At 49.0% G+C, this 13954-nt stretch overlaps 1 protein-coding gene across 9 annotated transcripts in view; it reads right to left on the reverse strand.

Annotated features, from left to right (window-relative positions):
* ECE2 (endothelin converting enzyme 2) overlaps positions 1-13954 on the reverse strand; it is a 36066-nt gene that overhangs the window by 12412 nt on the left and 9700 nt on the right. For 4 of the 9 annotated variants that reach the window (XM_055084120.1, XM_055084115.1, XM_055084118.1 and 1 more), the window contains exons 1-8: positions 6880-7059; positions 6387-6611; positions 6042-6177; positions 5620-5835; positions 5041-5165; positions 4777-4923; positions 4558-4623; positions 588-776 (exon numbers count right to left, since the gene is read on the reverse strand). In XM_055084120.1, the coding sequence (XP_054940095.1) occupies positions 588-776; positions 4558-4623; positions 4777-4923; positions 5041-5165; positions 5620-5835; positions 6042-6177; positions 6387-6611; positions 6880-6918 (1143 nt within the window). In that variant the 5' untranslated portion in view covers positions 6919-7059. Of the gene's footprint in view, positions 1-587; positions 777-4557; positions 4624-4776; positions 4924-5040; positions 5166-5619; positions 5836-6041; positions 6178-6386; positions 6612-6879; positions 7060-13954 lie in introns of those variants that run through there. The other 5 variants (XM_055084124.1, XM_055084128.1, XM_055084133.1 and 2 more) reach the window with 5 other exon arrangements.

Consider the following 13954-nt stretch of genomic DNA (forward strand, 5'->3'; position numbering starts at 1 on the left):
CCTTCCTATAATAAACCCGTTTTCAGGCCTAAGTGCTCTTCAATCAGGGAACCCAATCACATATCATACAAGGAAAACCACCATGTGTGATATTTAGTTGGACTGCAGATATTCAAATATCTTTCAGACAGTTAACAAACTCCCCAGATACCACCCAGGGTCCCTACATACCTGGCCTCTCCTCCAGAACCCCCCTTACCCAACTTTTCCATAATCCAACGACTAAGAGGCTGATGCCTGGCACAGTAAGGGCCCTCCAGGAGATGCTTCCATTTCTCTTCTGATTGTTTTGTGGACATCTTGTAAAAGTTGTCATGGATTTTTAACATAATCCCTCTATGCATCCCCAGGCAATATGAAAGGGACCAAGGGATGGCCCAGTGGGGGTGCCCTAAAATGGACACCTTCCAGGATAGCAACAGTTTTCCTTCCAGGACAGCAACAGTTCAGCTGGGAAGCTCAGAGAAAGCAAGGAAATGAGGAGAGGCTTGGCTGCCTCAGACAGATGGCATGAAGGGAAACTGGGTGGCCTGTGCCAGGGCTGGCCCCCCCCACCCCCAGCTGTCTCTATTCCCTGCCTGCCCCACCTGCAGCTCCGCGATGCTCATCTTGTGGTAGATCTTCTCCTCATCCCGCCGCTGGTCCTGGGGCACCGTGATGTTGGCCAGTTGTATCTCCAGCTCCAGCACCTGCTGCATCTGCTCCCGCGTGGAGGCTGGAGGTCCTCCCAGCAGCATCCCCAGCTCCTCCATGTAGTCCAGGTAGGCGGTAAGCACCTGTCAAGGCCCCAAGTCATCCTCAGAGCACAGCAACAAGTCCTGCCCAAGGCTAAGACGACTATTCTGGCTGCTACCCCTGCTCACCATCTCTTCTGCAGACCCTCCTCACTGTCTTGTCTGCAGACCCTCCTCGTAGAAGCTTTCCTAGATGACCCTTATCATTTCTGTCATACTGCTTATCACCATCTGCTAGGATCTTTTTTTATTTATTTGTGAAATTGTTCATCATCTGTTTCCCCAAGGAGAAGGTAAGTTCCAGGAGAGCACTGTTCCAAGTTACAGTGGCTTATTCACCACTGTATCCCAAGGGTCTGGAATAGGGCCTAGCACAGAATAGGAGCCCTGTAAATATTTGTCCAGTGGATGGATCCGCTTCCCATACTGCTCTGCCTTCTCATTTCCTAAAGCCCTTCTACTTTTCCCAGCCCATCAGTGACCATGTGCCCTCACTTAACAGCTGAGTGGACCCCAGTGGGGAATTTGGTCCACAGTGGCTTCAATTTCCTTCTACCTTCTATCCTGCCAGACCTCAAACTTGCTGCCTTCCCCCTCTCATCTCCAAGGTGGAGAAAAGCACAGAAAATAAATATTTAGTGACTACATGTATATACATGTATCAAATTCTCTACTTGCGTTTTACATGTAATATATCTGCCCCCTGACCCCGCGCCCACCACAGCAACTCCATACAGTTCCATCCTACAGATGAAGCTTGGCAAGATTACATGATTTGACTCATACTACAAACTAGCAGATGGCAGAGCTGAAATGTTGCCTAGGCCTGATGACTCCAGGGCCACAATCCCAGCACTGCCTGGGCTCAGAACAAACCCATGTCGCCTCAGCGCCTGCTGGCACTCGAGCTGCATGGGGGCAGGGGCTGTTTGTTCTGTTCTGCACTGTAGTCTCAGGCTCTAGCACAGCATCTGGCACATAGTAGGTGCTCAATAAATATTTGTTGACTGATGGATGAAAACCCGTGCACAGACCCTCAACCCTGCTCAGCACTGACTTCCTGTGGCCCTCCTCCCAGGGACCACTCTCACTCTTGCCCTGAAGCCCCACCTGGGGCTCCTTTAATTGCCAAAGGCCATCTCCTCTTCCACTTTACTGAGAAGTTTTAGATCCCTTAATATCCATTCTCTGCAAAATATTCAAAAATCAAGATATTCAAAATATCTCCTTTTTCCCACCTCCCCTCTTTCTTGCTCCTGCTGTCAGAAGAAGAGGTTTGCATACCAATTCCAGTCATCCCAGCTCCTAAAGTGGATGGTTGGTTCAACCAGTGATCTTGCCCTGCCCCCCAACTCACTTACCCCTCTCTCCCTACTTCCTTACTTTCAGCTTAAAACTTGCCTTTTTTTTTAATGTGGTTTTTTTTGTTGTTGTTTTTGGCCGTGACACTCGGCTTGCGGGATCTTAAGTTTCCTGACCAGGGATCAAACCCGGGCCCCTGGCATTGGAAGTGCGGAGTCCTAACCACTGGACCGCCAGAGAATTCCCAAGACTTCCTTTGGCACTACAGCTTCCCCTATATGCTGGCACAGGAGACTTCCTACCCAAGACAACTGGTGACACACTGAGAGCTGAATCAAGGCTTCTCCTGCCCTTTCCTGGGGGTCAGACCATGTGGTTCTCTCCTGAATTCTCAAAATTCCTCCCCTGACTCAGGTGATATCAAAACCACACATCTGTTCATAACACTGCCCACTTTTGAGTTTCCTATTCCATTTCTTTTGGGATAAATGCTAAACTTGACCCATAGTGTTTATGTATAACGTGACTCCACCTACCTGTCCAGAAGGACTTGGCCCACTCTCCCCTCCCACTCCCCTCTCTGATCTGTCAACAAGTCACACCCCTTCCCACCTCAGAGCCTTTGCATCAGCTGTTCCCTTTGCCTAGAACCCTCTCCCTTCCCACAGCCTACCCTCACCCTAGGACCAGGCTGGCTCCCTGTTACTGGACTCTCGGAATGCCATGCCCCTCATCTTACAACAGTCCCAGCAACTGTACACAAGATAACTGCGCTTGGCCATTTCATGCCTTCTCCCCCACTGAGTGGCAGTGTCTTGTTCACCACATGGTAACAGAGGGTCTGGCTGACAGATGCTTGGTAAGTGTTTGGGGGCAAATGGGAGAAGGACAAACCCCCACTCCTGGTTGTCCTTCCCCACAGAAGTCTCTCTTTCTCCCGCTGCCCTTGAAATACAAGGATCTCCTCCTTCTTCTTTAAAAAAAAAATATTTATTTATTTATTTGGTTGCACCAGGTCTTACTTGCGGCACGCGGGCTCCTTAGTTGTGGCATGCAAACTCTTAGTTGCGGCATGCATGTGGGATCCAGTTCCCGGACCAGGGATTAAACCCGGGCCCCCTGCATTGGAAGCACAGAGTCTTATCCACTGCGCCACCAGGGAAGTCCCAAGGATCTCCTTGTTTTCCTTCTCTAGTCTTGCCCTTTCTCTCACTTCTCCTAAACCTTTGTCTAGGCTTTTAAGGAGATGCCCCTCAAGCCTTTGGCTCCCTCCAGGCCCATGCTCTCTCCAGGACCCCACCCAGCTTTCACAGCTGTCTGCTGACCTCTGTACAGAGATGGTACCCAGGTCCCTCGCACTCACACGTCTGAAACGAGCAGCTCCCACTCCCTAAGGGTCTGCCACATGCAGAAGTGTAAACTTGCATCCTCCTCCTGCCTCCAAGCACTATATGAGGTAGATGCTATGATCCCTATTTTTCAGATGAAGAAACAGCCTCAGAGAGCTTAATCAACTTGCACCAAGCTGCCAAGCTGGGATTAAAATCAAGGTCTGACTTCAAAGTCTGCCTTTTTCCTGTGATATCACCACCTCCCCAATGTGCTTGAAGCTGGTTCTCCCTGTAGGCACCCCGAATTCTCTAAGGACCCCTCCATTCCACCATCATTCAGGTGCACAGCCTCAACTATCTTTACCTGTTCCTCCTTCTACCCTCTCTTCTAACATCCAGGCATCAACAATTCATGATTTGGACTTGATTATGTCTCTTGCATCCTCCCCTTCCTGACTTTCCTTCTGCCACTTCCCCCATTTGGGTCCTCACAGACTCAGAGCCTGGAGTAGTGCAGACACTCTTAACTGATCTCCAGGCTCCCTCTCTTGCATCTACTTTTCACATCCAGCCATACTGCCTTCCCAAACTAGTTCCCACCCACCTTTCCACGCTCTCATATGCTTTGAGCTCTACACTTTGCCAAACTGGACCCCTTCCTGTGGTCCAAACACGCCTTAGCTTTTCCTTCTTCAACACTTTTGTTTAAAATCTGAGCATGCCCTCACCCAGTCCTAGATACTCTACAGGGCCTGGCTCAAATGCAACCTCCTTAGGAAAACTTCTCTGGCTGCCGGGTCTCTCCTGAGTCCCAGAGGCCCTCTTCTGAGCTGTGTTCTCAACTATCTAGGTCTGTGAACCCATCTACACTGAAAGCTTCCTATGACAGTGGCTCTGAAATGTACGTCTCACAGTAGGTGCCTGTAAAATGTTTTCCTGGAAGAGTAAGAGAAAGGAAAGAAGGAAGGAAGGGAAGAGGAAGGGAGAAAAGAAAGGGAAGAGAAGAAAGGAGGGAGAGAAGAATGCAGGGAGGGGAGAATGATGAGAGAAAGAAGGAATGGTAGTTGGCTCCCTAGGTGACAGGATAGGCTCACCTTCGCCACTCTGACCCTGGGTAAAGGGAAAAGTAAACAGGGATCAGCCCAGCTCAACAGGGGGGTCGGGGTGGATATTCTGAGGATGCTCCTTACTTTCTCATTGGCAGTCCTGTTTAGGTAGTAATCTCGAGAGGGCAGAAAGAGCCCAGACTGGTCCACCTGCAATAGCAAGGTGAGGAGTGAGTCCTCCGCCCCATGAAATCTGGACTCTTGTGCGGGGGGAGCCACCGCAGCCAGCCCAGCACAGGGGAGGGGAGTCTGGTCTCAGCACATAGTCTGTAAGTCCCTCCCCACCCTTCCCCTGCCCAGTACCTGGATAACATTGCTGTTGGAACTCTTAGAGTCGGCACTGATGTAGACAGTGAAGAAGGGGGTGGCCCTGTAGGTCCCTGCTACTGCCTTCAGCACCTCCATGAAGTTGTTCTGGTCCCAGGGCCCCGTAACGTTCCAACCACCAATCTGAGTAGAGACCATGGTGGCACCTCTGGAACAGGGGCCCCTAAAGCTTTCTGGGGCCACATCCTCTCCCAAGGCCTGTGCTGCTCCCCCACCTGCAGCCCATCCCGGGGGGCCTACCTTGTCAATGAGGTCTCGCAGAGGCTGGGCTCCCAGCTCTTCAATGCGCTCCACCTGTAGGCAGGAGAGGTAGAAGCGCTGTGTCTTCCGCTCAGCTTCACTGCTGGAGTTGAAGGTGGTGTTTTCTGTTGAATAGAACACAGGTCCGGGTGGCAACCATGCTAACTGCTAAGAGGGGTCCTGGACCCTTGCTTGATCCCTCTCCTTGCCTTCTCAAGGGGGGAGTCCTCCTAATGTAGACCCAGGAAGACTGTCTGCCACAGCAAAGAGTAGCTTCCTCTCCCCTGTCCAGGGAGAAGATCTCTAAGCACTATGGACCCCCTGGTGCCTACCACACCTCAGCAGTGTTCCAGAGTGCAGAGAGGAGTCCCTTCATTAACCTCAGAGGTCTGCCCCCTCAAACTCATCTCCACCCCTCAGGAGCCCCCTGCTCTCTGCATCCCCTATGCCAGGAGTGGTGGCAGTCATCCACTTATTCATTCATTCATGGACATCTCTTGAGTACCTACTAAGTGCCAAGCCCTGTGCTGGGAACGAGGCATGTACTTGGCTCAGTGCCTCCTGGACAGGCCCATTTACCGAGCAGGTGCTTCAGTATGGCCTGGTTCTGGTCCCAGAGGCTGTTGAAGGTGTTCCAGCGAGAACGCCCATCAGGCAGAGGGTTTCTCCGAATCCAGCCTCCGCAGGAGAACTGGTAAAAGTCCTCACAGGGGCTCACCCCACGGTCCAGGGACTCCAAGATTTTTCCAGCCACTCGAATGCAGGCCTCTGTGAGGCAAGTGCTGTGGGATGGGTCTGTGGCAGGGGACACGGTGGGTAGGGGACTGTCAGTCAGTCTGGGAGAGGCAAATGCTTTGGGAGGGGCCGTGACAGCAGGAAGGTTGGGAGGAGGGAGAACAGCTGGGGGAAGGCTGGCCCCACCCAGGGAGAACCTTAGCAGCCCCTTCTGCCTCCAGAGCCCCCAAGCTAAGAGGGCTGATGACAGGAGTGGGCCCACCTACCTCTGTGGTACTGGACCCACAGGGCCACCAAGCAACCCAGAAGCAGTGCAGCCAGCAGTAGAGAGACACCAGCCAAGACCAGCTCCAGCTGGGTGTGCGAGCCCAAGAGGTGTCTTGTCCTCTTCCGGAATCCCACCTGGGGTACAGAGGAGGACCTGGAGCTAGCAAGCTGCAGGTGGGCGACCCAATCACAGAAGTCCTCCCAGAGGGTGAAGGCACAGGCAGTTTCCAGAGCCATGAAGCAAAGACGCTAACGGGGTTAACTTGGGGCACAGGGGCAATGAAGCAAGCTGAGTTGATCCCTCAGCATGTTTTGTGCAACGTCATGACTTCGAATCGCCTCACCATAGTCCTAGCGCAGAGGCCAGAGATGGAGCGGAGGCGGGGGCAGGTGACCCTCCAGGGCAACCCAGAGCTCCCGGGTGTGCCGGCCGTCATGCCAGGGCGGGGGCCTGGTGAGACAGGGATGACCCCCTTGCCCACCTCCACGGCGTCCGGGGAGGCCCCGCCCTCTATGGGGGTCTCGGGTGCGTCTTCATCCCGTAGCGTGGCGCGTTTGTACTCCACCATCTGCCAGACAGTCGGGGCGCCAACCCAGGTCAGGCAGAGAGAGCTGCGCGCCCACGGCCCTGCCCCGGCGCCCCTTGCCCGGCCGGGCCCCTCCTGCATGAAGTGCGGGCTCCTTCCCTCCGGCCCGCCGGGCTCTCCGGCCTGGGTCCCTCCGACCCCCGCCGTCAAGTTCTCAGCCCCTTCTCCGCGAGCCGGAGCCCCTTCCCGACGCCGCCTGCCCCTCTGCCTCCCCCCAGCCCCGGTCCTTTCCCCCGGGGCCCCCACTCACGTTGCCGCCGCCGCCCATCTCCTGCAGCGCGACGCTCATGGTGGAGTCGGGGCCGGCGGCACCTTAGGGCTCCCAGCGGCTGGCCCTCGCCCGGGCCGTGGCCTCAGCCCCCGGCCCGGCCGCGCCACCGCCTTTCATCGCAGCAGTCGCCGTAGCCTCTTGCTCCGCTGCCGCTGCCGCCGCCGCCCCCGCCTGCCTGCGCCCCCCTCCCCCCGCGGCGCCGCGCCAGGGGTGGGGGAGACGTGGGGGAGGAGGAGGAGCGCGCCTGCCGCGCCCCGCCGTCTGCCCGGCGCCCGGTCCTCGTTCTGGGTGCCCGCGGCCCGCCCCGCAGAGCTGCACCTAGCCTGCCGCCCCAGCCGGAGCGAGCCGCCCAGCAGAAACGCCGGAGACTCCCTCTCCGCTTCGTGGTCAACACCCATCCCAGCAACACCCTCTTGCAAGCCTCCCAGAATTTACATTCCTTTGACCCAGGCCCAAACCCTGCTGATACTTTTTGGCCCAACTCCCCAGATTGCAGGCCCTCCCCATTCCCTTTAAACACTTTTGAGAAATTATGCTCTCATGGAGAACGTCTTCCCCCAGCTGTCCGCACTGCCCCTCTTCAGCCAGCACATACAGAGCAGCACGGAGGAGGCGACCCACATTCAGGATGTCAGCACGATATCTATACAGGGAGCACATAGACCCAAAGTACACAGGCAGGCACTCAGCCTGACACACGGTCCACACACACACACACACCACTCACAGAATGCACACACTGCATATTCACACAAAATGTATACACGCACCAGGCACCCAGAGCCAACATATGTTCTATACTGAGGTTCTGGACACACACACACAAAACACACATACAACACACACAAAGTGCTCGGGCATCATGTACACACAGCCCACACTCTGAGTCCACCCTTACATGTTGTTTCAAGACTGCACTTTTACTCTCCAAGATAATTGTTGTCATCAGATCATCTCACAAAGGAAGGGTTACAGATGGTAACAAATCGGCAGGGAAAAAAACAGCTATGCACAGATATTTAAAGGAAAGACGAGCTAACACTTCTAACTTGAGGAAAGCAAATCACTTTATTTGGGAGGTTTACAAGAAAAAAAAAAAACCCCACACACCAAGCAATATTTAACTGAAAGGCAATAGTGTGGCATCTATGCATCTGCCATCTGCCTTCCATATTGTCATTCCTTAATCAAGCCTGGTGGTGTTGCAGTCTGCTTCACTGAAGAGTGCCTAGTTTTTTGTTTTGTTTGTTTTTTTTACCACAAATTTTTAAAAAGTGCCTCATCCTCATCCCGCCTCTCTTTTGCAAGAGTATATGGATATGACCTGAGAAGGCTTGGAATGGTAGCAAATCCACCACCCATTTCTTGACTCTCACCTCAGTTCTCAAACCTCTTGCTGTGAGCAGTTCTAACATGGAATGCTCTTGTGGCTGAGAGAGGGTAGGTGATGAATGGATCAGGCTGAGAAATGTTGGACTGCTGTCTTTTGGCATTTTCCACCCCAGTATTGCATGTTCTCAAACAAGAGACAGTACAGTGTCATAGTTAGGATGAAAGATTCTGGATTCAGACTCAATTTCCTCTCTTGTAAAATGGAAATAAGAATAGTACCTATTTCAAAGGATGGTTGTGAGAATTAAATGAAACAATACTGTAAAATGCTTAGGACAATGTGTGGCGCATAATGAGTACTCTAGCTGCTATTATTATTGTTGTTGTGGTTGTTATTAAAATCCTATAGGTAGAAATGAGAATTGTATGGCTGGAGAAGCCTGTTCTGTTTCCCAGATGGTAGAGTAGGCACATGGGTTCTAGGTTAATCAGGGGTTCCCTGAGCAAGGAACTTTCACATCCAGCCACACTGTGGTCTGCAGCAGCATGACCTTGGGATATCCACATAGGACAAGTCTCTGGAGTTGTTCATGTTCAGCCTGATGACAATGTGGCATCACATCACTCACCTCTTTCCCCTCTCCCCCAAGCCTGGATGAAGCGAAACATGGCAGCAGGGTCAGTCCTGCCACATGGAAAATTCCACCATGACATGGCCATGTGAGTAAGCAAAGCCACTTTGTAAGGACTTTCTGGCAACAGGTTCATTAGAATAATCCCATGGCTGCTGCAATGACGTGCTGTAAGTAGCCAGCTTATACAGCACTGTACCATGGCCAGCCACTGCTCTAGGTGCTTTACCTCGATGTACTCATTTATCTTCGTGGCACTTATGAAGCCATTTTACAGATGAGGAAACTGAGGCATAGAGAGGCTGAGTCACACAGCTAGTAAGCAGTAGAGCTGGAATTCAAACCCAGGCAATCTGACAGCCCTCTGAAGAGCAGATTGGCAATATGAATCAAAAGGAGGATATACTTCCTCCCAGCATTAGTTGATAGTCTTCTGCCACATCTCTGGAAGAGTAAGGGGAAGCACATAGTTTTCAAGCCAGACAGACCTGGACTCAAATTTGGGCTCAACACTTTATCAGGTGTATAATCTATATTAATTTATTTGAAAGCTCTGACCTTTCACTTTTCTTCATCTGTAAGGTGGGAACAATCATCCCTATCTCAGAGTATTGTTGTAAGAATTAAATGCAACCACATAAGAAAGAGGCTGGCACCTGCTTTTACAGCGCTCCCAGTTTCACTAGGTTTGGCCTAAATGGACATTTCCTTTCCATGCCTCTTTGATGACCCAAATCATTTATTAGGTTCACAGCTATTCCTGAATGCATGTTAAGTACCCTATGTATAAAAAGGCTTGGAGGTTTCTCTTTTTCTTTTGGCTGTGCTGGGTTTTTATTGAGGCGGCACCTGGGCTTAGTTGCCCCGAGGCATGTAGGATCTTAATTCCCCCGACCAGGGATCAAACCCACGTCCCCTGCATCGGAAGGCAGATTCTTAACAATTGGACCACTAGGGAAGTCCCTGCTGCATTCTATATTTCTATTTTTTTTCCTCTGTGTTTATAACCTTTGACTCTGTTTTATTCTCTCACCATTATTTTCTCTCTCTTTTCTGCTCTTCTTTTCCTATAAGAGTAAGTTTTGGGGGTCTATTTTTCTCTAAATTGACTGTGAATTGAGAGGGAATGGAAAATGTTTATGTGTTAACTTACAAGAACAGTATAGTCATGAAGATAACAACACACATTAATGTCCAGTGTTGACAAAGATGGGGAATGTGGGCACTGTCATATACTGCTGGTGGCTTATAAACTGATAATCTTTTTGGCAATATGAATCAAAAGGTATGTGTACATATTTTCTGACCCAGAAAGTTGAATTCTAGGAAATTGTTCTAGGAAATCATCATTACCTACAGCATGTTTGTATCAATTAGCTTTGGCTGCATAACAAACCTCCCCAAACTTCATGGATTAAAACAGCAAACATTTATTACTTTTCATGTTCAGTAGATTTATTGGGTGGTTCTTCAGGTCTGGGTTAGCTCACCAGGAGCTGAATGGTGTAGCTGAATGACCTCATTTACATGCTTGGGCCTCAGCTGGGATGGCTGGGCCCAGACTCTATGTGGTTTCTCCTTCCCCAGGAGGCTAGCCCAGGCTTCTTCATATGATGATCTCAGGATTCCCAGCAACAAAAAACAGGGCAAGCCCTAGTACATAAACACTTTTCAAGCCTCTGCTTGCATCACATTTGCTAATGTCCCTATTGAGCAAAGCAAGTCAGGTTGTCAAGCCCAGATTCAATGATGGAGAAATAGATTCTACTTTTTTTTTTAATATTTATTTATTTGGCTTGCAGGGTCTTAGTTGCAGCACGTGGGATCTTCACTGTGGCATGAGGGATCTAGTTCCCTGACCAGGGATCGAACCCGGGTCCCCCACGTTGGGAGTGCGGAGTCTTAACAACTGGATCACCAGGGAAGTCCCAGATTCTACTTCTTGATTGGAAGAGCTATTAAATATTTGGGCCATTTTTCTCCTACAACAAATGTTCATCTCAGCACTGTCTATAATAACAAAAAAAAATGGGAGGGGATTCAATGTCTGAGAGTAGAGGACTTGTTAAATAAATCAAACATCCATACAATGGGATACAATGCAACACTTACAAATGATAGAAAAGAAGAGTTAATACTATCGGGACATGTTCTCCATATAGAGTTAAATGGAGGAGAAAAAGAATTACAAAATCTCATTTTATTGAAGCAAAAAAGTAAAAAAGCACAGGTTAAAAAAAAGAGATTGGAAGGACATGCAACAAAATGTGAATCTGAATATATCTAATGATGAGGTTACTTTTAACTTCTTCTTTATGCTTTTCTGTATAATAGCTAACAATTCTATTGTCTAGCACTTACCTAAGCACTTTATGTATGTTAACCTATTTAATCCTCACAACGACCCAATGAAATAGAGACTACCAATATCACTGTCCAGATGAGGAACCTACAACACAGGGAAGCTTAATAACATACCTAAAAGTCACACATCAGGGAGAAGGCAGATCCTTAATTTGAATCTAAACTCCATGCTGTTAACTACTAATCTCCCTTCTAAGTCAACTGATTTGTCTAGGGTCAGAGTGTGATGTTTGATAAATGGACTATATCATTGGTTTCAAACCTTTTTTTAAAAAAAATCACTAAAACCTTTTTATTGCAAATGTAATATACTCCAGAGGTATATAGAATAAAAGATGAACTTCATTCTGCCAGGATCCCAGTACCATCCTCAGAGATAAACATTATTAGCAGTTGGGTATGTAGCCTTCCTGCTCTTTCTTTTATATGCATTTACATACCTAAATACACTGTTGTGTGTGTGTGTGTGTGTGTGTAAGTGTGCATACGTATGTATACACACATATGAAATCATACTCTACACTTGCTATTTGGTGATATTTTGGCAGGCCTTGGAGATCTTACTATGTCAATCCACACAGATGTGCTTCATTCTTTTTTGTGATTTATCAGCTTCTGCTAAATAGAAGAGTATCAGAAATACCCTCATGGTGTAGGCTTCCCTTGAGTGGACAGGGTGGGAGCAAAGGGTCCAGGGAGAGCTTAAGGAAGGAGAAACATGATCATGAGAGATGTGAAAAGATGACCCCAAAATACTTGTAACTGATTGTATTTGTTTCCTAGGACTGCTGTAACAAAGTACCATGAACTGGGTGGCTTAAAACAGAAACTTGTAATGAACTCCCTGGCCAGTTGTTAGGATGGTTAGGATGATGGACTTCCACTGCAGGAGCCGTGGGTTTGATCCCTGGTTGGGGAACTAATGCTGCGTGGTGCAGCCAAAAAAAACAAAAACAAACAAACCCAGAAACTTATTCTCTTACAGTTCCAGAAGTGAGAAGTCCAAAATCTAGGCAGGGCCATGCTCTCTCAGAAGGCCCTAGGGAAGAATCCTTCCTTGCCTCTTCCATCTTCTTGTGGCTCCCAGCAACACTATGTGTTCCTTGGCTCGCAGCCACATCACTCCTATCTCTGCTTCTTCACGAGGCCTTCTCATGTGTGTATATGTCTTGTTCACTTGTCCTCTTCTTACAAAGACACCAGTGATTGAATATAGGGCCCACCCTAATCCAGTATGACCTTAGCTTAATTTGGCTAATTAACATCTGCAAAGACCTTATTTCCAAATAAGGTCTATTCTGAAGTTGCAGGTAGACATGAATTTTAGGGGGGAACCCTGTTCAACCCACTACACAGGCCTACAGTTTCCACTTGAATAAAAGTGTCATTAATACTCAATTGTCAAAAGGCATATTATTCTTCTGAGAATATATGGATTAATCCCACTAGGTTTTGAGGGGCTTTCAAGAGAAATTCAATGCATTTTCACAAAAATCCAAGCAAACTTTACTTCATTTTAGCTGTGAAAATGAATTTTCATCTCATGGTCAGGGATGCAGAACATCAGAATTTAAGTAAAGGAGCATAATTTAAAGAACTCCCTCCAGGGCTTCCGTGGTGGTGCAGTGGTTAAGAATCTGCCTGCCAATGCAGGGGACACGGGTTCGAGCCCTGCTCCGGGAATCTCCCACATGCTGTGGAGCAACTAAGCCTGTGTTCCACAACTACTGAGCCTGTGCTCTAGAGCCCACGAGCCACAACTACTGAGCCCACACGCCGCATCTACTGAAGCCCACACTCTAGAGCCTGTGCTCTGCAACGAGAAGCCCGCGCACCGCAACGAACAGTAGCCCCTGCTTGCCGCAACTAGAGAAAGCCTGCACACAGCAACGAAGACCCAACGCAGCCAAAAATAATAAATAAATAAAAATAATTTATAAAAAAAAAACTCCCTCCAAATTTTCACAACATAGCTGAAACATATATTACTATATCTTTACAATTATTCACTTATGTCTTTTGCTTTAATCACAATCCAGCATGTACCTTACAGGACTAAGATTATTTAAGAAGGATCTCCAAGTTAAATTGTTGTTCCTCCAGTCTCCCTCATTCTGAGGGGAGAAACGAGAAATGTTTCAGTTCCTCACCCAGTGCTCTCATCCTATTCTTGGCAAGAACCTGGATGGCCCCTTTAGCATTTTTGGTAGGGGCAGCTCATTACCTCCCGAGACAAACCACTTCACCTCATGACAAGTTCATCTACAAAACTGTCATTATGTAGGCTCTATCATCTCTAGGCTTCACACTAGAACATGGAGGCTCAGAGAGGTATGCATATTATGCAAATGCATAAGAAAAAGATGGGAAGGATATATATGAAAGGTTTTGTGTGATTTTCCATATTTCCCTAAAAGGTTACAAGTACAAATGAACTAATTTTTAAAAACTAATTGTGGGGCCATCAGTTCAAGGCCACACAGAAAGTGGCAGAGGCTGGATTGGAACCCATTGCTGGACAACCCCCTGCCGGGGTGGAATTTTCTGGACTGTCTCCTAGTGACCCTGAGCTCCAGCTTCTCCTGTCCTTCCAGGTCTGGAGGCTCCTCTCACTCCAGCTGGGCCTCCACCTCCAGCTTCAGCTCTCATTCCAGAGACTAGGACACAGCAGAGGAGGGTTTGATAGGGTTTGATTGTGGTCTTGAATGAGGCCTGTACAGAGGCAA

Source organism: Physeter macrocephalus, chromosome 1 (genome assembly GCF_002837175.3).
Source record: "Physeter macrocephalus isolate SW-GA chromosome 1, ASM283717v5, whole genome shotgun sequence".
NCBI classification, from domain to species: domain Eukaryota; kingdom Metazoa; phylum Chordata; class Mammalia; order Artiodactyla; family Physeteridae; genus Physeter; species Physeter macrocephalus.